Source organism: Epinephelus lanceolatus, chromosome 17 (genome assembly GCF_041903045.1).
Source record: "Epinephelus lanceolatus isolate andai-2023 chromosome 17, ASM4190304v1, whole genome shotgun sequence".
NCBI lineage: Eukaryota > Metazoa > Chordata > Actinopteri > Perciformes > Serranidae > Epinephelus > Epinephelus lanceolatus.
This window is the reverse complement of record NC_135750.1, coordinates 33,065,673-33,087,495: the sequence shown is the minus strand read 5'-3', so window position 1 is coordinate 33,087,495 and position 21,823 is coordinate 33,065,673. Positions and strand designations below refer to the sequence as shown.

The following is a 21,823-nucleotide window of genomic DNA, read 5'->3' as shown; positions in this document are numbered from 1 at the left end:
TTTTTTAATGGAGTCTGGCTTTCAAGAGAGCAATATAACAGCTTCATACCCTGTCAGAAATCACTGTCTGACAGTTTAAGTGGGGACAATACTCTGAATATAGCATACACTTAAACTGTTATTGAATTATTATTTTTTTTAGGTGGGACTTTTTTCAGGTGGCTAAAATACATATTGCTACCTCTGGACATTGCTTAGCTTCCAGGTCGGACTCCAGCCTGCTTCTCCAAACTGGGGACGGGCCAACCGCCATCTTTTGTATGTCATATACTGACTATGGATAGGTACCTCATACAATCCCATTTCAAAAGATCAGGGGCCGTATTAAGAAAGCTACCTTGTGCTAAGAGTTGCTCCTTGTGATGAAATTCTAAGAGAATTCTTAAAATTGTGACCTTTTCTCAGAATTTCCTCTTAAATTAAGACTAGGTCCTTGTAAAGATGAAAGTTATTTACAAAAGGTAAAGATTCTCAGTCATCCAGGTCATGGTTAGATGGACCAATCTAACCCTAACGACACACAAGATGGTCAGGTGGGTCAACGACTCACATGTGACCTCAACAACTCTGTAAGGGTTCACAACATCAAAGAGTTTGAAGCTCATGACTCCGCACCAGTCCTTAAGAACTGAAGAAGCTTCTTGGATGAGAGGCAAAACGTCAAGCAATGTCAAGTAACTCAAGCAAGTCCAGTTGCCTAAGATAGAGCACTTATGGTTATTCACATAGCATCTTAGACCTTAAAAAGGCTCCTAAAGTGAAAACTGTTGGGAGTAGGGAGGAGGACTTTTGAGAGGCTTAAGAAGTTTCTTAAGCAGAGGAGAAAATAGCAGAAACACAAAGAGGTAGAGAAAAAAGAAAGAGAAAAAATCTCCAAACACTGGATGACACTGAGTAAACGAAATGCTACAGATTAGACCGTGCAGCGCTAATATTTGTGGTCGATCTCATTAGGGATAAGCACACATTTCTCGTCCAGGGCATAAATGCTATAACTTAAGAAATAAATTGATCACAACATTAAGATATTTGGAAAAACTGGAAAAATGCAACAGTGCAGCAGTGATGACTTCTGTCTGCCTCAACTTTCCATCAGCTGTGATCACACTAACAATGACAGCACTTTCACAGTCAGCAGTTCATTCCATTTCCACTGGGTGTCCCCACACCTTACAGGCTGTGTCTCTGACAACCAATCATATCTGTTAAAGAACGCATCATACCTAGCAAAAGGGATAACCACACCCCCTCACTTTCTGTCCCTTCTTTGCTCAGAGTTGTGCTGAGAACTTTCCTAAATCACTCCTGAGTTAGGACGCCTTACTAAAAATGTTCAGGCTAAGTTAGGAGCTCTCTGAGAGTGTACTGAGAGAATGTTCGTGAATACAGCCCCAGAACTATCCCTTTAAGTAGTGTAGGTTGAACTGAACTAGGAAGTCTGTATATAGACTGTGATGGACAGTTTGAGTAGTATTTTTACCTTTAGCCTTCTTTTTTCCAAATAAATTTGGCTAACCTGGAGGTTGTTCACAATCTGAGTTATGATCTGGCGTCTTGTGTTTTTATTCACCCATATGACTTTTTGTGACCATTTTTGCAGGTCTCAGCATTACTTAAGGAGCACAGAGAGCATTTATACTTACTGTGATAATGGAAAAAATGAAAATACAAACCAAGCTATAAGAAACTAAAATTTCCCTATAGGTACCTTTGATGACAAAAGCTTCAGCCAGCAGGCGGAGATGGTAGGTCGGCTGCTCATCCCGCGTCAGCTCCTCCAGTCCCACCCTGGCACACATTCCCTGGGCGTCCCGGTAGCGACCCTGCACATAGTGCACTTTGGCCATCAGCAGCAGAGCCTCGTTCAAATACCTGGGCTGGAGGACAAGAGGAAATCAATAGTTTGGCAAAAAGTGACACAAAGGAAAACATTTATATAAAAGCTTCCTGTGAGAGAGGAATCTGCAACTACAGGGTGACCTGAAGGAACTGACTGTGAGACGGCCTCGGCTGAGAATGGCATTGAGGTGGCCTTTCGCCCGGGACAGCCTGGGCTGGGTCTTGTCCATCAAAGGTGTGGAGCTTCGTAACAGGTCCATGTTTTCTTGCAAGCACTCCTCCAGCAGCGCCTCAGCCAGCAGCAGCATCCCATAGTCATCTAGGGGGTGGGATTGAAAAAGTCAGAAGTAAACTGAGTTTGTTGGGAGTAGGTCTGAGCTCAGGGTCACAGGTCATATTTTTGTGTAGCCAAAGCAAACCTCACTCGGTCCATTAAAAACAACATTTCCCACCAGCTCAGGGAGAGGAGTTCAAATATGCCACAGTCCTGACGTCTATTTAAAAGCAACAGTTTCCATTTTCCTCATGCTTTCCTTAAATAGCTTTATCATTGTAATCATATGATAAGCACTCCACGTCCACCTACTGCACACTGAAGATATTACTTATAGTAGGTTCTGATTGGCCTTCAAAGTCCAGTAGTAAACCTCAGTTTTTGTGTACACACTCACTCGATTAAAGCCTTCCTGTTTAGCTTTTGCATTCTATGTGTGTGTGTGTTCTGTCGCAAACTCTGTGAGCAGTGTTTATGTCCTCCTGATATGCTTGACATATTTGCCAGTTAGTTTTATTTGCACAGCCAAGGCTAAACCTATCAGAGAGGGGAAGGTGAAGGATAAACAGCAGGACGTGCCTCAGCCCATAACTACAGTAAGAGTTATTTAATGATTTCACACAAGTTGGAGCCTAGACTTTGGAAAGAGTCGATGTTGCAATACGTAACCAGGAGGTAACAGTATAGTTGGCCAGTTTGTTTCAATGCAAGAAGATAAAGTGGTCAAAGAAAAACAGCTTTCTCAAACATTCATTTATCTGTGAATCTCTGCAATCATTCTGTGATTTCTTTGTGTACCTATGTGGAGAAAAGCAGTGATGATAATTGTGCAACAGCTTTCTGACTGAGAATAGTTTATGTGGCTACAATCACTTTTTTATATTATCAGTGGATCATGTTGCTATTTGTAAAATGGGTCACTTGAACTTGAATGCCAAAATAATTATAGCATGTTTCAGGTATTTGGTTTTGCAGCCCATATTTTATTTGTTTTGGTTCAGTCCAACACCTCATCAACCTTGGCAAGTCTTTTTGCAAAAAAAGCTCTAAAACCCACTTTACAGTCCTGCCAAGCATCAAACAGCTCACAATTTTAGCAACTAGCTAGGTAAAATAGTAGAGCATTTAGCAGCTAAAGAGCTGGGTATTTCCCAGGAGTCGGTGGAGACCAAACAGAGCTAAAAGGAGAGTAAATATTTGACTTACATTCAAATGGACAGGAGAAATGACTCCAAATGAAAGCTCAAAATGAATGCTGAATATCTGCTGATTTTGTAAATACGCACATGTATCAGCTGCATCAACTTGAAAGATGACAGATAATATGTCAGTGCTGAGCTTTTCAGCTGCCCCCCTGTGGCCAAAATTTGTTATTGCTGGTTTATAGTCTGCTGCAGGTGGAGAAATAGGTGCAGGGCTGTGGCCAGGATTTTAAAAATGCCTAGGCAGGAGGCAACCATACACAAACCTATGCTCAAACTATTTTGACCTGATACCACAAGTTATTTATTAAAATAATTCTTTAAATACTGTTCCCGTAGATTTTATTTCCCACTAATTAAGGTTTTGTACATGATATTCAAAGCATTAAAGGGCCAGTGTGTAAAATGGGTTGAAAACAGTGACATCAGTGGTCAAATTCTAGATTGCAGGGCTCACTCGCTCACCCCTCCCGTCGGGTAAATGACGGTGGCCTCGTAGGGACAAAAAGCTTTGCGCAGACACGAGTTTTTCAGGAGTAGGTCTATCTAGCGAAGAGGTGAATATTTATTTAGAAATCTAAACCATGTTACGATATTGTAATGAATCACTCACGAGCAGGAAACCAGAGTAGTGTTCGGGAAAAAGGCCCGTTTATTTGAGCACTCCAAAAACTCCGGTAACACTCCAGGGTGTAAAAGACTCTGTCCCAAACTCTGACTCTTCTAGCGTAACGGACACACTTCATACACACATACTCACTTACATTACCTAGCAGGTACCCCCTCCCCTCTCTGCTCCACCAATCTCCAGCCCGCACACTGACTGACAGCGTAGCCTGTAAACAGAGCTCAGCTGTTTATTTAGCCTAGCAATATCTCCGGACTATAGTAGCTGCAATGGACGACTCTGAACGCAATTTTGAAGAGTTTCTTGAAGTGGACACAGACCCAGAGCCATACCTGTTTGAGCCGGAGCATACAGATTAGGAACTCCATGTGTTGGATGCTGAGCGGGCGAGAAGAGAGGCTGAATCCTCCGCTCCCATTCTGCTGCACAGAATGGGATTCGGTGCTGCCATTGTTGGGGAGATATATCATCAGGAGGAAAAGGGCCGCAGAGAGTGCATCACAAGGAGTGAAGTTGCGTCTTCTTTTCCTCGCAGATGGCGGTTCGGGTTCATTCTCTCCTGTTGCGTGGTGAGTGTGGTCCATTCGCAAACTTTATAACTAAAAAAACTTTTCACTACTCTCTGTCAATGAACTACTAACACTCTCTGCTGTTTCCTCCTCCTTCTTCCTTCCTTCCGCTGTCGTCGTTGGTTTATTTATACACGCGAAACACGTTCTCTGGCTGGCTGGATTGTCCGCTCAGGCTGCCGTACATACATGTCAGATTCAGATTTGACAATAAACCATGCCAAATATTACACACTGGCCCTTTAATATAGGAGCAATGCTATGTAGATATAGTGGAGTAATCAATCAATCAATCAATCAATTTTATTTATAAAGCCCAATATCACAAATCACAATTTGTGATGGTGTCCTGATCAAAGAATAAAGTCACGCCACCTCTGTGTGTGTTGAGCCTCTCTTTAGTTTGTTGTGGTGAGCCAGTCAGGCTGCACAAGCATGTTACTTCATGTGTGTATCTAGTTCATCACTGCTGCTGCTTTGATCCACGTTCATACAGCGGTTACTGCTTATATCAGAATGGCGTTGTCGCAGAAGCATAGCACCCACCCTCTGGTTGCCCCCTGTTCAAGACCAGGCCCCCAGGAAGTGCACCAGGCTTTGAAGCCCATTTTCATAATGGCCAAACAGTGGAATTACAACTTCTGGGTCCATCACATGATGCCACTGGGCCCGAAAAGACTTTTTCCCATAGATTTACATTGGGCAGGGGACATCTGTAAATCAGTGGATACATTTTTTTGAGCATCACAACCCCCATGAAATGACTCGTTTCACTGTTAGGATTTAATCCATTCAGTCCCATAACATTTGGAAAGTCTAGAAAAGCCGAAAGATTAAATCATTTTATCCCAATTCAAGTTAGCCATCTTAGCTGGCAGAAGTCTCTAGTGCACCTGCTGTATGGCCCTAATAATGCAGAGGCAGCGCAGTTCATCCGGGGAATTTCCTACAGCAGAAATAGAGCTTTTGGCTTCATGTGCCACTGAGCAACTTTCATAGGAATGAACAGGGTCCCACCTCCAATGATGTATCCAGGTCTCTTAATACATCCATGGTCAACACTGTTAACCCTGTCAGCACTGTTGTTATTGTTTAGTGCTGTTTAAGGAGTTAGCAATATTAGCTGCTAGCCACCAGCTCAGCTACCTCCATGTTGAGAACTATGACAACTCATACGTGCCGAATTTTGCATAGAGCCTTTTTAAGGTTAAAAATATTGTGGGGAAACACTGAATTGAATGAAGGAGACTGCAGCAAACATAAAAAACTCTGTTGGAGCTTTAAAATTCTCAAGAAATGTGTGCAAATGTGTTATGAGAAAGGAAATGCATTCATGATGTTTACTAGAACTTCAAAACACACGCAATACATTTTTTAAAAGAGACACTGATTCAAACTTACATTTTTTGTTTACAAGAAAACTCTACAGATTATCCTTAAATGCACCGAGTCTATAAATACAACTGGCCTATGAAATAGCCATTTTAACTGTAGAACGAAATTCCCCACGGGTTACTAAACCCCCACATTCCCAGAACAAGAGACCGGGCACTCATGACCTCAGCATCCTAAATAGTAGCTACTACTGAAATGTGTATTTGCCAAAACAACATTTGATTTATCCTTGGAGATTGTTTACCAGAGGTGAACAAGAACCCTTTCTCTTTGACTGACATCAAATTACTTTTAATTATCTAAAGTAAAATAATTCACCCACCATGAGACCTAAGAATGCAGAGTGCTGTTAACTGTTTTACAGTGGGGTGGATTTCACTAAGTTTGATTCCTTATTACTTTACCAACCATGAAGTTCCTCTATCTCCAGTCTAAAACCACTGCTCCTGTCCTGGTGCACCGTGCCCTCCATGCACACTCATTGTCAGATCAGCTAATGTGACCCATGCATGCGCACAGTAATACCACATTGATTTAACACTCCAGTGCATGTGCAGGCAGGGAGAAACTGCTGCTCGGCACTATCAGCCTGTTATGGGTACAATAACAGCGGACCTGCAGTCCAGTCACCTGAACCCATATTTACTCTGCTAAGGTGAGAGGTGGAGGCAGGTCCATTAGCGACTTGGCAAAGTATAGCTACACAGTGATAAGTGTGTTTGCATTTCTTCTAGCACACGTACAGTGTGGAATGAGTTCAAGGTTGCGCACTGGAAAACCATGTTTTGTGTAAGATATAGGAGGTTGTGCCAGATACATCCTGTATGAGGGCTGTTTACAATGTGTAGATACCTTTGATCATGCTCACACTCTTTCAGTGTGTATACTGTAAACTTCCAGGGAGTGACATTTGATTGTTGGAGCCATCCGGCAACCCCTCTCTGACCCCTGGTCTCACCCAGTGGGACAGATGTAAGCAACATGTCTATCAAATGATTATGATTATTGTTATTTGTGTAATAAATTTGCTGAGGAAACCTAAAGTACAGTAACACACACTATCTTGAGAGTCCAAAGTCCAGCTTGTGTATACATGCAGTGAAACCCGTGCACTGCAATACATATCCATCCTTGACAAACACTTTAGATTCTTACTGAGTCTTTTTTACAAATCAGCTGAACAAATCCAGACACAATAAATCCTCATTGTTTCCAGAGCAAGTCTTTTCTGACAACTAAGATACTCTGGAAACAACTTCCTGAAACTTCTCTAAAATAAGTGGACTTTAAATAACTTTTGTCACTTATTAAAGGAGACACGAGATTCAACCTGTGGCTTCTTCTTGATCGTTATTTTTCGCAGTGTGCAGATCAGTTAGGCGACAGGGGACAACTCAGCTTCAAACCCTCCAGGTGCGCAGAGATCACTCACCGTCCTCGTGGATCCGCGCAAGCTTCATCTGTTCGATCATCATCGGTATCTTGTCCCACTGGCACTCGGCCCGGTAGCGCTCCAGCTCCGCTTCCAGGCGGACTTGGGTGAAGGAGACCCGGGATGCCATCGCCGCTCTGTCCCGGTGGTGACTGTACTCTCCGGACACGATGGGAGTGACTGCAGACTAGCAGGAGAAATAAATGTGTAATCTTTGAGTGCGGAGGGGTGGGGTGTGGGTTACAGGCACAAAAGGTCACCACACACAGGAGCGCGAAAGTAAATACAGGAATATGACTTAATTTGCTCTGTGGAAATATGTTTCACTGTTAAAATGTTATTGTTATTATAGGAACTACTTGATTAATTTATAATAAAACCAAGAGTTGGCCTGAATCTTTATTTAACAAGGATATCCCTGCACTATTTACCAAAGTAAACTCATCTTTTTCCAGCATGAACCCTCTTGTTATTTCTTTACTGTCATCTTGCAGCACTTACAATGCATACTTAACACAATGCACTATTAGCCTATGCATGGCATTTGTCAGTGCATTAGTGACCTCTGTCAGTAAAGGTGCATTTCTTGAAATTATTGTGGCATTTTCAGAGGGCTTGATCTGTAGCTGCCGGAAGTAAAATGACGGGTGTCCTGCCATGTCCTTAATCTTTCCCGTTAACACTTTAACTGGATCAGGTAGGGCTTAAACAGTAACGCGGAGAAAGCAATGCTCTTCTGCAGCAGAGAGGAAGCCAAAAAGAGACAGGAGGCATGCATATATGGTGGTGTTTGTTTTACTTTTAATAGTGTTCATTTCATAAATGATGAGTTCATTGGAAAAATCAATTTGTAATTGCATGGCTTGCTCCCTGATCTGGGTTCAGCAGCATTGGCCGGCTAACCTCCTGGCTCAGATACAAAATAATACATCTGTCAGCTATTGCACTGTGACATGTATAAGCAGCAGGGCTGTAGGCTACAAACCAGGCAGAGAGAACTATGCTGCAAACCAGTGCTCCTAAATGGGAGGGATAAAGGGAAAATACACCAGCAGTTGAACAACAATAAACACCTGTCTTCACATCCACAGCACAGGGTGTAAATACAGGGGGAGACAGGGGTCAGTCACTACTGAGGGGTTTCACTGAAAGTCTACTTTATGACGTAAAAATAAAACCTCGAGCCTCCTGAACAGAGATTTAGCAGCGTCATTTTCTCTCTGGAAACTTGACATTTGCTCGGCACAGATCGACGCTTCTCCTTCCCCTCTGTATACTCCAGCACACAACGTGATCCTGCGCGGTGAAGATTTGACAGCTGAGCCGCTGCTTCACGCCCCCTGATGACGTAATCAACGTGTCACCTCAAAGATGTTTGTCTCTGTCAAGATGAGTCACATCGTTAAATGCTTCGTCCACAGCAAAGTGCCATGCGTAAAGTGCGCATAAATTACAACGTGACAGTGCGAATATTTTGTCAAATAATCTAAACGTTGTGAAAGTTATTGCTAATTTACTTAAGAGACTTCATAAACTAATTTCACCAGGGGTGTTGCACAAATTTCTGGGCCCCATGCATAAGCAGTGTCTGGGGGCCCCCTACTCTTTCTCTCTTGATCCATGTCTCACATAGCATACCTTTTGATTTTCTTTTTTTTATGTAGTCAGTTTGCTTTCTTTCCCTTTCCTCTCTTTCTTTTCTTTTTTGCAACCCCAATTTCCCTTTCCTATATCATCCCAACTTGTCAAATATTGCCACTTTGTCTGTAGACTGTCACATCTAGGCTACATATGAAGGGCTGGGTATCTTCCTGCATCTGTTGTTGACAATGCAGAATGCCATATGGATTGATGCTTGTTACATGCATTGTGTTGGTTTCAAATATACTTCTGTTTTCACAGAACACATGTACAGTTTCTGCTCGATGGATGCACACAGTCTTTTCGAAATAACCTTACAATGTGGGTAAAACACCTCATTATGTTTTCTTCCTTGTGCAACAAAAGCAAGTGGTAATGTTTAAAAAACAAAACATCATGGTTTGGCTCAACATTCACACACAAAGCGAACAGCGGGCTCCTGGGTGAAAGTGTGGGATTTGTTGGACCCATCCCATTTTAGTTATTAGCATTAGCATTTCTAGGTGTTAAAGTTGAATCATTATCTTACTCCAACCTTAAATATGATGTTGGAACATGTACGGACTATAATAAAATTTTGATTAAGTCGTGGACAGCGAAAAATAACAAAGTAGTCTGTCTCGCAAGATTTCAGCGAATATGGACGTTGCCGCAGTGAATCATCTCGCTCTAATTTTATACTCTTTGATAATTCTAACCAATCATAATGAGCTGTCGTGTCAAAGTGGAGCTACGGCAAGCCGTTTGGTCCTTAAAGGCTGTGACTGATCATTGTTGCCAGCCAACTACGAAAACAACATAACTGTCTGCGGTGTCAAGCGAGGATGCAAAATATTTTCAGGTAAGTATTAAAACGACCTTTCAAATAATTATATTATTAAACGTCTCGTATTGTTTTTGCATTAAACAGGTCGCGGTTTCTCAGCGCAGCCCTGAAACAAAGCTCCATGCTAGCAGATGTTATTACTGTCAGCCTTTTGCTAACGTTAGTGTTTCCGTTAACTTTGGTCTCATACTAAGATAACGTTAGTTCTGTAACCTCGTGGTACACACAGTATGTAGCTCTATGTGATATTTTCACAGCAGTTTAATATCGCTATTCAGCCAGTATTTTTACTAAGATAGCCAATGTTTTAACGGTACCTGTGGACAAGGTGCCCATATGGCTGAGTATCGACAACACTTTGATTTACAGTCATGACTTTACTGATTGGTTTCTCCGCTGTTGGCAATATGGCGCAGTGATCAGATAGAGCCAGCTCACTAATGTAGCTCTAATATGACGTTTAAAGAGCAAACAGCAAGAAGAACGCTATAATTAAGAACCTTTGAAAGAGATTATTTAATTACATCAGTGTTACAAGTGAATGAAAATTGTGCGGGAAATGTGAATTACAAAATGTTGTAGAAACAAATATGTATATTTAGTGCAGTGGTTCTCAACCAGCGACCCCCAGGGGTCCTTGATGGAGTTCCAGTGTTCCCTGGAAAAATGAGGAATAGTTTATTTTCACAACTTAGTTTGCATTAGACATGAGCTCAATGTGAGTAAGAGTCAAAGAGGGACTTTTCTTCTTCCACAGTTATCTCTTTAACTGCAGTTCACAATTATAGTATTCAATCACATCAAACAACCCAAATCTTTTCAGATTGAGGTCCATGAAGTAATGTGTATCAATTAAAGGGTCCCTGACATGAAAAAGGTTGAGAACCACTGATTTAGTGTTAAAAAGAGGGTGCTTAAAATGCAGCCCAGGAGTCCTTAACTTTCTGTCTGTTTGTCTGTCTTGTCTGTGTGTCCAGCAGAATGAGGAGCAGCAGGTGTAGTGAACAGTGGGGGGCACTGCTCCTCCTCCTGTCTTGCTTTCTGCTGTGTGTCCACTCTCAGGTGGATCCACAGCAGCCCCCACCAGCGGGCGTAGAGAGTGGAGCTCATATAACTGGTCACGGTCGCCTGGACAAAAACATGGTCCAGGACAAAGAGTGAGTGATGTCTCTACATTCACCATGCTCTCTGCCACAGTTCTGGACTTATTTGCACAGCATGGTGAACTTTGAACTCAGTCAGTAGCAACATTCTGTGGTTTTTCAATCATCTTTTGTCTTCCAGCCACATCATGGAGCATTTAGAGGGAGTGATAGACAAACCAGAGACAGACATGTCACCTCAGGAGCTTCAGCTGCACTATTTCAAGATGCACGATTATGATGGCAACAACCTGCTGGATGGGCTGGAGCTCGCAACAGCTATCACACATGTACACAGAGAAGTAAGTAAACACATATGAAAGTGTGTGTATATTTGTTTCTGTTCTTCTAGGTGTTTACTTAAATACCAGTAACCATTTTAGTAACTGCTAAAGGATTGAGTAAAGACGGCCTGTGTGTTTATAGCTTTGTATACTGTGTACTTATTAGTAAAAATGAACACTGCACACACACACACACACACACACACTGCTTTTACTATTCTGGGAAACACATTTTAGTGATTATTTTATTGTAAACTATTTTTTAAAATCCCCCAATGCCCCCTCCAATCACCACTCAGAAGTAGTGTAGTAGGAAGTATAGGGGAGTATTTGCAGACTCATTTAAATAAGGCAAAGGCGTCTTCTGTGGATAATTGCAATAACTGCACTAGGTAATTAGCTGCATCGGTTTCTGATTTACAAATCTCTGTTTGTGATCTGTATCATGATTATCATATCTAATGTTGCTACATTTTTATGATATCTTGCAAAACAGCTATTTTTTCATGCATTTACAGATAATGTTGGGAATAACTAAATCTCACAAACTGAACAGTACAACAATAAAAGTAAATATTAACTGCAATCAGTTATATGACATTTTTCCAGTAAAATATGCAGCTATCAATGAGATGTCCTCAAGAAACTTCTGATGGGCAGTGAACCTATACACATGTAAGCTTGCCTATATAGTTATATACGATATATAAGAAAAACTGAAATTTAAACTCATGTTAGATAGTGAATTTATTCATTTTATTCAATGTTTTATTTCCAATTTATTCATCTTCTCCGTCCTTGGTGGTGCGACAGGAGTTTTACATACATTACTGCCCCCTAACCATGGATGTATTTTTTCTTGTATTAAACATATAACTGCAGTGCAGTGTTGGTGATACCAACGCTGGAGTGACAGTTGTTTTTTACTCCCTTCTTCAGCCCTCTGAGAGTTAAGCTCACCAAGTTCCCCTCAGTTTTTCACACAAATGAAATGACACTTAAGATGGCTAGCGGGATTCTCCCAAGGGCCAGTGCCAATGAAGGGGAGGTCATCAAGGGCATGTTGAACAACAAATGAAATGCAGCCCTTGTGTCAGAAACATGTCAGAATACAGAAGCAAGATACTTATCAATAATTGATGGATCCACATTTTCTAAATAATTCCACCTTTTGCCTTCCCAACACCTTTCTTTCACCTCAAACGAAAACTCCGTGATGGCAGAAACTCATTTCTTTAAGAGTGGCCGAGTGTTGTTCAAGCTAAAGGAAACTGAAATGAAGCACTAAAGCAGTAGGAACCTTACTTTCAGACTGTTTCCTCCTTTAAGCAGCATTTAGCAGTTTTTTAAGGCATGACACATTATATTACACTTAGAGTTGATGGAAACTGTTGCACACCTGCTGAGGAAAAGTGCCCCCATCAGGCATCATCTGTGCGGACACTGTAGAATGACGTTATGACATACAGTAGAGTTGCACATTCCAAATGCAGTCCATCTGTGGTTCAGGTGCTTGTCCACAAATCATGTATGTTTTGGTTCAGGTGCAACGTCTTGCTCTCGATTTGTCAGACCAAACACAAAGGGCTCTAGTTTCCCGGCGCAGCGCAGGTGGCGCAGGGTGGCGAACCCCGCGCAGAGCTAGTTTTGAGCAGCGCAACCCGAGGCGCGCTCAGTTTGGTAGTTTGGCAGACCGAGGTGCGCTGAGATGGGTGTGGCGGCGCAGCAGGGGGAGGTGTCGACAGATCCAGCTTGGCGCAGTGACAGTTTTGTGCCAAAAGGCTTCGCCGAAGGTGCGCTAAAAGCTCGCCAGCTGAAACCAGGTCTACTGTCAGCGCAGGCGGAGCGCAGCCGGTGTAAGCCGGAGTTTGGCTGACTGGCGGACAGTGCGCACACGTCACCAAAACCTCACAGGCAGGTTTCCAGAATATCAGGCACATTAACGATGCAATAAATACCCAAAAAAACACTATTCAATGCAACTATCTGCAATCAGCACATAAATGTATCTCTATATCGACTGTCCCGTCACATCTGATGTCAGATCAAAGGGGATTGGCACCATTTGGCACGTTTGGCACACGTAATGGAAACCCAACCTGATCTGATTAACACAGCTGCAAACTAATGTGTTCACATCCCTCTCAGCCAACCACAAACAGCCACAGCATCAGATAGGGAGTATATATTCAGCATCTGTCATCTTAGAAAAGTCAAAAGAAAAGAAACAGAGTGAGACTGTGAGAGAGAAAGAGAGAGCGTGCGCGCACAAGAGAAACGCAACACTGATTTACAATTGTGGTGACCTCCTCCCAGGCTACCTTTGCATCATCAGCCCGTGGAGGTCTGCTCGCAGTTCCATATATTCAGACACTGCGAGCTTGGACCTCCCGGACCAAAACATCAGTTTCCTCCTGGGAGAAGTTTGGCTGTCTGACGCTGCTGCTCTCTTCTGCCATGGCGAATTGAGTAAACTCTCATTACGCCTTCGCGCGACGCATTTAATGCTGCATTCTATTGGTAGCCGGAACCGGGATTGATACGGTTTCTGGTCCGGAAAGGTACAAAAGAACACACGTTCTACCCGGAGGTCTCGTCATCAAACTCGGGCAAGGTCCAGGTAGACCGAGTCGGTAGAATTGACGTCACGACGAAGATGGCTGCGCACATTGTGAATGGTAAACAAAGTTATTTGTCCTCAATTTGTCCTCATATATGCTGTTTAATTAAGCGCTTGTGTTGTAAAAATCATACAAGTACTTTGCAATGGCATTTCTATTTCCACTGTTGATTTGTGTTGGAAAAAAAGTCTGTGCAAGCCCGTTGTAGCCTAAAGTCATTTCAACCAGCAAAGTCTCCGTTGCTCAGCAACCATGCAAACAAAAACAAACTTATGGCGCGTCGCCATGTTTTCCGGACTGTTGCAATGAAACGCATTCAGATCAGACGTGTCATATGGTCATATAAATCCGACAAGGAATGACCGGCCTGGATTGCCAAACGAATGCGGTACAAGGGTGAGGAGAGGGGCTCATTTGATTGGTGTGATGTGTGTAAAACCCACTCCACGCCTTCTCTCCTCCCTCTTTCCGACTTGCGCCGGTAGGAGGGACGGAGGTGGGAAAGAGGAGTAGCTGCGCCAGGCGCACAGTGTGCCAAACTTACAAAGTCCGCCTGGCCACACCCAGTTGGCGAAGCGCAGGTGCGCTGCGCCTCCGCCGCGCCCGGTCTGCGAAACTAGAGCCCAAAGCCACAAAGTGACAGTACCGCATTACCAAATAAGTGCGAAAGAGGAAAGTATATAAAGAGAGAGGGGCGAGGATCAAGCAAAACTAAACAGAAACCAAACTTACTTCATGTGCCATATAAATAGTGTATGTAATGACCAGTATTTATTGTCGTCACACATACAAACTATTTTTGTTTTATTATCTTGTTTCCTTCTCAGGAGAGAGGAGAGAACAGCGCGCCAATGAAAGAGGAGGACCTTATAACTCTTATTGACGATGTTCTGAAGGATGATGACAAAAACAATGACGGGTATATAGATTATGCAGAGTTTGCCAAATCACTAGAGTAAGATGTCAGTGGAGCGCTGGCATTCTTCATGTCCACAACAACAACAACAACAACAACAAGGAATCTGCAGAGAAGAGAAGAGAAGCCACCAAGCTGTCTAGAAACCATTGTCTAAGCGTTGCTGGCGATCAGTCAGGGTTATTGGTGATTAATGTCCAAGTTCTGGAAATTTTTGTACTTAATAAGCTTGTGACACATTGTTTTTTTAAAGTGATGTCTAAGCTGGTAGCAGCAAAAGTGATTATACCAGTAATTTAATAAGCAACACAAAAGGAGGACGAGAAAAGGGTCTTTTTAGTTGGACTCTGGTGTATGCTTGTGCTGCAGTGACACACCTGCACCTTCTGTTTTTGTAGGTTCCTTGAAATCATGCCTTTTTTTTAAAGGGTCAGTTCACTCAATATCACTGACAAACACCATTACCTAACCCCTCATGATATCTTACCATGCATGTATACTGTTAATTCAGTTTGGTGAGGTTTCAATGATCTCTGAGATCACTTTTCCCAAAATGCGTACACAGTAAAAGCCCAATACCTTCACTGGGAACTAATACAACTATCAATACAAACTCCTGAGAGTCCCCTGGACATTACTCTGTGTCATTTTTAGACGTGTTGGAAGACTGTGGCAAATAAAACCCAGACTATCTTCAACTTCTAATTTTGGAAGGTTTTGGGTGAATTGGCCCTTTATACGTACAGTCTAAACACTCTAATAGTGTGTGTGCTTCTTTTGACGGTGCTACACTTAATTCACTGTGGTAGCGCAATAGCATCTAAACAGAATGTCATCACTTTTTTGGACCCGAGTTTCCATTTAAAACTGGTTTCACTCTGTACAGTGTGCATACTGGACCCAAGCAGACACACACTCATTTACATGAACACACTGTGGTTGTGTGACACTCAACGTTGTGGACCAAATGATTCCTTCTGTGAATCCATTTCATTCGCTGTCTGTGATGAGGATGGGACAAACGGGTCGTTCTCATGACATTAGAAAGTGGCCTTGACTTAATCAGATGTACAGTAGCCTGATGTAGTGTATGTGTGTGTGTCTGTGTGTGTGTAGAGAGGAGAGAACCATGCTGAACTGATGAGGTCGCAGGTAGAGCACTATATTGTATGTTGCCTGCAGAGTCTCCATTCAGCAGTGGTTCATCAGCCCAACATGTCTCTTCCTGGGGTTGTATTTGCTGTTATTGTCATAAAGATATGACATGAGCCAATCACCATCATCGTCACTGTACATTCTGTGAGCCAGCTGATACTTGACATAAATCTAATGTCATAGAATGAATGAATGTATGTATGTATCACAGCGCTGTGCTGCTGATTCTTTATCACTGGATAATCTCAACTCAAAGCACACTGGTTGATGCTGCTGCCACTGCAGTTGTTAAAATGCTTCACAGGTTTCCAGTCAAAGTGTTAGGAAGCATCAAACTCAACATGTTTTTGCTTCAAATCATTAGCTGCCTTTAAAACAGATATGAATCAAATGTCATGGCTGAGTGTGTGAGTGTCTCAACATTTGTTGAATCCATCTTTGATTGTTTCTCAAGTGTGGATGAATTCTATATTTCTGCCGTTCAGTATTGATTCTTCAATCAGTTCAGGTTGTTAATTATATTTTTAAAAAAAAAACAAACTGAAAGCATAACAGATGCAACTGTGTTGTCTCTGGAATGTGAAATAATAAAAACTGTAATCTACAGGCTCCTATTGGTGATGTCTTTTTTTCTTTTTCTTTTTTAAAGATTATTTTTTGGGCTTTTTTGCCTTTATTGTATAGGACAGAGTGGGGGCTGACATGCAGAGATGGTCGCAAGCCAGAGTCGAACCTGCGACCACTGCAGCGACGCATCACCTCTGTACATGGGGCACTGGCACTATCCACTACAATACCGACGCCCTGGTGATATCTTTTTTAATGGATTGTTGTGTGGAGTCCTACAATGTTGCATTCATGAAATCATGTGAAAAAGGCTTTGGGAATCTTAAATCTTTATTTGTTAGATGCACCAAGAAAGAAATAGTAGAAATACCAGGGAAACTGGTGGTTTTTCAGCCTGGATCCTTTTTTGCTGTATTTTTGTGTCTTAGTGACTCGTGGGAACAAACATTTTTGAAATTGGTCCAGCATTGAGTGCTGAGAGAGTGCTGCAGCTGTAGTAGCAGAACAGGCTGCAATGTAACCACTTAGGGCAGGTTCGCCCCTTCAATTTACATTCACTAAAAGTGCTCGTTTTTGCCACTGACAGGCTCATTAGTTTTACAAGTGTCTGACAACATTACTGAAAGGACACCAGAGAGAAATGAAAAGTTTTTCCATACCTTTCGTGTGTTCTTGTCTGTTTTGATTCCTAGTCTCACTAAAGGAGAAGTCGTGTTCTGAAATCTCAGAGGAAGTGTTGCAGCAAGAAAACAGTAGAAACAGGAGGGAAAGTTGTAAGAGACAGAGAGTCTTACAGTATCTAAAAGACTTTCAGTGTCATGGCTGAATATGTAGCTGATTCCTACAACATGAAAAAGTCTGCAGGAGTTCAGGAGATTTCTCCTTTAGTGAGACTTGGACACAAAACAGACTGGAACAAGCTAAAGGTACAGAAAAATGTTTAATTTCTCTGTAAGGTTCTTTCTGTAATGTTGTCAGACACTCATAAGAACAATTTGAGCCTATCAGTGGCAAAAACAAGCTCTTTTAATGGATGTAAATTTAGGGGTACTCCTGCCCCAAGTGGTTACATTGCAGTCTTTTTCACCGTGGGCTACAGCACTGTAGCTAATTGTTGTTTCTATAAGTCACTTAGATATAAAAGCATGGCAAAAATTTGGATCCAGGTTGAAAAATACCAGTGTTTCCCTCATCACGCACAAGATGGTGCACACATTTAGCAGATAAAAACAAAACATTTTAACTTTCCCTTAAATTGAGGTAAAGACAATAGTCAAAGTTCCTACATTGTGTATGGCAGTGAAGTTACTTTTACAGCCAAAATCAGGGGCAGAATTTGTACTTGTAACATAAATGTGTGTCTTTGTCAGTGTTGTAGCTTTGAGTGCTGATATTCAAGCAGTTTTCTGCTTCAAATCTGTACTCAGGTATTCATAAAGCACATCGGTCTGTGGAGCCTCATCACTGATATAATTTGTGCACAATTCTTTTCTACATATCCAAGAACTTGAATTTCTTATTGAGGTTTTTTTAATTACAAAAGTGGACCTTTTGCATTTGAAACGACAGACTATTTGGGCAAATAAAAATGAAATGAGTCAACACTTTACTTAAATGAATAAGAGTGTGTGAATGTAAAACAAGCTGAAAAGGACTGTGCACGATCACTCAATTTTCTGCAGCTGAATAGAGATTAAAAATGATTTTCATGTAATATTTGACTGTTTAAATTGGCCTCTGTAACTTCTCAGCTCCAGTGCGAGGCCGGCTCCAGAGGCTGCATGGAGGCCAGTGAGAACATGGGCGAGGTGATGTTGCTCCTCAGCGGGCTGTACCAGTCCTCATGCTGCCGCTGGGCGGCTGGTTGGGGTGGGATGCTGGGGCAGGGGCACTGGGCCGCCGGGCCTGGGTGGTGGGAGTATGCCCCAGAGGGCAACATTGGGGGGAGGCGGGGGATGTGAGCCAGAGGTTGGGTGTAGTACTGTCGAGCCATGCTGGGCGGCTGGACATGCATGCCTCCCAGCAGCGCCCTGTGGCCCGGCAACACACCCACTTGGAGAACTTTGTGTGAAGCCCGCTCTTGCTTCCGCTGTTTGGCTCTTCTGTTCTGGAACCAAACCTGCTGAGACAAGGACAAATTAAAGACAAAGCCAAGGTTAGCTGGCCTGCACCTCTTGGTACAAGTAACATCTGTCAATATAATTCAATTTAAAAGTGTTAACAATTAAGCATTTGTTTTACCACTGAAGCAAAAACAACACTTCGGCATGTGTTCAGGGAAAGTTAACCTCCAAATGAATTTATCACTAAATACAATTTACCCAACTATTGCACTATTGCAGAGTTTTCAATAAAGTCATGTTGATTCTACTCACATTTCAAAATAAAACGCACAATATCATATTTCTTTTTCTTGGAAACTGTACTTTGACTGCTGTCCAACCAAGTTTGGTTAAAGAGGAACTTCACCCACAACATGACCATGTGTGTATCTGTTACTCACCCCATGTTATGTTGAATTTGTGAAGAAAATTTTGCTTTGCCTCCACGGTGAACGAAGAATCCAAAAAACAGAAAATTCTTAGTAAATTGGAGTAAAAGGGGGGCCCACGTTTGAACTCTGTCCATGCATGAGCCGAGTTCAAACACATGCTACATCATACTGCACAAGTTGTATGAGAGTTTGTCAACGGATGTTTTGATTTTGTTGTGCTGACATTAGACATGGCCCTCTTTTACTCCAATTCATCAAGAATTTTCTCAGTTTTTGGATTCTCCTTTCACTGTGGAGGCATGTGAGAAAAACAAATGATATATATTTACAAATGATCACTTTGTGGTTGAGTATTTCTTTCAGGTGTTATCCATAGACTTTAATAACGGACGCAACCACCATGACGTCAGCCACTGGTTTGTGGACTCCCATTTGGAAACTCGAGTTTGGCATTTTGATTGTCACCATGTTGGATTTTTGGAGCCAGAATTGAAAGTATTTGGATGAGAGGCTAGAGCTAACCTAACGCTAGCTGCTAGCTTGGTTAGTGATAATGCTAAGGCAAATTTCGCTTGCAAAAAACATACCTAAAACCATTAAAACACAATGTAGGGTACTTTTCATAGGCAACCAAAACGTTACAATGAACTTTCATGATCTGAAAACGCACTGAAATAGCAACAGCTACGGCTGCGACTATTCCCTATGAATCTGGGGGTTATACCATGGTTACATTACCTAACCAATGGTGTTGTCTTGGTAATGACTCATTCCTCAAAGCAGCCACGCCCTACATGCACAATTTTTAGTCTTAATAAAAACTGAATTAAACATGTTTATTTCTACTATAAAGTTGGCCATTTTTAACTTGCTCAAAGACTAATTGGCGGAACTGAAGATATTGGCACTTCTGTGTTGGCTTCATTTTTCAGCTCCAAAGTTTGGCACTTAGTATTAGCAAAACTGAAACCTGAGATTTTCATTTTTTTGGTCTCATATCCTCTGAACATAGGAGTGACTTAATAAAGTCACAGCTGAACTTCATGGCTGTCAGAAACTTGTCATTCGTAACTTGAGAGCTATATCCCACCTGTATGCGAGCTTCGTTGAGCTTGGTGACACGAGCCAGCTCTTCTCTGCAGTAGATGTCAGGATACTGGTTTTGTCCAAAGGCCACTTCCAGCTGTTCCAGCTGCTTGTGGCTGAAGGTGGTGCGGTGTCGTCTCCTGGCTGGGGAAGGGTAGGCCCTGCTCCGCCTGCCAAGGCTGACACCCATGGAGGTCTCACACAATGACCCTTTCCTCACCGACTCTCCTATATCTGTTTTCAGGAGGGAGAAAAAGAGTTTGCATAGATGCTGAAAAGACTTTTACTCTTACAGAGAAAAATCTCCAGCTCCTGTTTCTTGAATTACTTGGCATGATACAAAAAATGGCCAGGACCTGTAAGGACGCATTTCACCGATGACTGTCTCAAAAAAGAGGGATTACGCTGACTTTATGGTTCCCACTGCCACCAGGCAACCTGAGAGCCTCAGAGCTTTAGCTGCTAAAGACGAGCTCGTGAGAAAAAGATACTAGAAACTGGAGGATTTGACCAAGATTATTACCACAAAGTGACTAATCTGACAAATTGATGTACTGAGTTGACCTTGTCTGTTCACATCGGTAAGAGCAGTAAGAGAAGAGACAGAGAGGGCTGATTTGATGATAGGTATTAAAATTGTAAACTAATCTGTCTCACAAAGACTTTTATTCTCTTAGTTACTTTAACCAAACCTGGTTACATATCCATATGGTTGAATTTGATTATTTAGGACAAAACTAAAGGACTTGAATGCTGTTAACAAAGTAAACATTTTACATTGCTAATTGGCAACTTGGCTAACTAATAAACTATTAGGGACAGAACAATAGGATGTTATGTAAGGCTAAAAGCTTAATTTTAAAGCATCTACGAGGCAACATGTTGTGCCAGTATCAAAAGTGACATATATAACAGTTTTGATGTTAAATAAATTCAATATGGTTTACAGTCCTCTACAAAACCATGTTTACAGCTTGTAAACCATCATGCAACACTATAACTTCATACTAGTTGAATGAGACAACACCTGCAAAAAGTAACTTAAATAACTTTCAAGAAACATGCAACAAAAATTGCCAGAAATTTACTTTTTCTGCAGGTGAAAACATGGATGACATGATGGACTGATAATAAACAGACTAATACACATTTACATACAGTATTTTTCTTTACTCACCTGCGGTGGAGCTAACAGTAGCCATGTCAGAGTAAAGCTCTGCACAGTCCTGGTGGCTCCTTGCTGCGCCTCCTGCTACCTTTACCTGGGCCATCACTTCAGGTCTGCTCACTGATGGGACGACCTGCACCGTCTGAACCCACCGACAGACATATGTCGTGCCCCATGTCCCACCCACCTGATTTACCTTTACCTGTGTGAGTGTCTGCGTCAGTCGGGAGGTTTGTTGGCACTTCCTACCGTTCCTTCATTTTGCAGAATGCCTTTTTAAGACACTAAGAGAAGAAACCATAAACTTTTTGCTTTTTGACTATTCTGGTAGTAAATGCATAGAAATACATTAGTCTGGACAAGTTTATGAAACATTGGCGGGTGATGAAGAACTGAGGCAAACTCATTAAAACACAATACAGTTCTTCTTTATGAGGTGCAGTAACTTAATTTATGTACATCCATGCATTTTTATCCCATTTTAACTGCATATATTGGCAATGAGTGTATGAAGTGTATGTACAAATGTGAGTGGAATGGAGACATTTATCTATTATTTGTATTACTATTTCATTTTATTAGTA

General features: G+C 42.0%; 3 protein-coding genes across 5 annotated transcripts in view; 1 reads left to right on the top strand and 2 right to left on the bottom strand.

Annotated features, from left to right (window-relative positions):
* ttc7a (tetratricopeptide repeat domain 7A) overlaps positions 1–17,206 on the bottom strand; it is a 70,322-nt gene extending 53,116 nt beyond the window's left edge. The window contains exons 1-4 of one of the 2 annotated variants that reach the window (XM_078160632.1): positions 17,151–17,206; positions 7,340–7,526; positions 1,995–2,158; positions 1,709–1,877 (exon numbers count right to left, since the gene is read on the bottom strand). In XM_078160632.1, coding sequence (XP_078016758.1) covers positions 1,709–1,877; positions 1,995–2,158; positions 7,340–7,469 — 463 coding nt within the window. In that variant the 5' untranslated portion in view covers positions 7,470–7,526; positions 17,151–17,206. Of the gene's footprint in view, positions 1–1,708; positions 1,878–1,994; positions 2,159–7,339; positions 7,527–8,517; positions 8,593–17,150 lie in introns of those variants that run through there. The other variant, XM_033613135.2, reaches the window with a different exon arrangement.
* On the top strand, positions 9,696–16,533 carry mcfd2 (multiple coagulation factor deficiency 2, ER cargo receptor complex subunit). Of its 2 annotated transcripts, none has more exons than XM_033613136.2 (4): positions 9,696–9,821; positions 10,784–10,963; positions 11,091–11,250; positions 14,681–16,533. In XM_033613136.2, the coding sequence occupies exons 1-4, from the start codon at positions 9,805–9,807 to the stop codon at positions 14,810–14,812; spliced, it is 489 nt and encodes a 162-aa protein (XP_033469027.1). In that variant the 5' UTR covers positions 9,696–9,804; the 3' UTR covers positions 14,813–16,533. The 2 variants fall into 2 exon arrangements, with proteins under 2 accessions (XP_033469027.1, XP_033469028.1); XM_033613137.2 differs by having other exon boundaries at positions 9,699–9,821; positions 10,787–10,963.
* A 1,032-nt stretch (positions 17,207–18,238) lies between the features above and the next one.
* On the bottom strand, positions 18,239–21,461 carry prop1 (PROP paired-like homeobox 1). The gene is made up of 3 exons (XM_033612836.2): positions 21,249–21,461; positions 20,076–20,305; positions 18,239–18,610 (listed from the first exon to the last, which is right to left on the bottom strand). Exons 1-3 carry the CDS (start codon positions 21,340–21,342, stop codon positions 18,239–18,241), a joined length of 696 nt encoding a protein of 231 aa, XP_033468727.2. The 5' UTR covers positions 21,343–21,461.
* Between the last annotated feature and the right edge of the window lie 362 nt (positions 21,462–21,823).

Excerpts from the sequence above, each read along its gene's own strand:
- prop1 (XM_033612836.2), bottom strand. The coding sequence starts at position 21,342 with ATGGCCCAGGTAAAGGTAGCAGGAGGCGCAGCAAGGAGCCACCAGGAC. Across the intron at positions 20,306-21,248 it reads TACTGTTAGCTCCACCGCAG|ATATAGGAGAGTCGGTGAGG; the intron begins GTGAGTAAAGAA and ends TCCTGAAAACAG. Across the intron at positions 18,611-20,075 it reads TCAACGAAGCTCGCATACAG|GTTTGGTTCCAGAACAGAAG; the intron begins GTGGGATATAGC and ends TTGTCTCAGCAG.
- mcfd2 (XM_033613136.2), top strand. Across the intron at positions 10,964-11,090 it reads AACATGGTCCAGGACAAAGA|CCACATCATGGAGCATTTAG; the intron begins GTGAGTGATGTC and ends TTTGTCTTCCAG. Across the intron at positions 11,251-14,680 it reads TCACACATGTACACAGAGAA|GAGAGAGGAGAGAACAGCGC; the intron begins GTAAGTAAACAC and ends TTTCCTTCTCAG.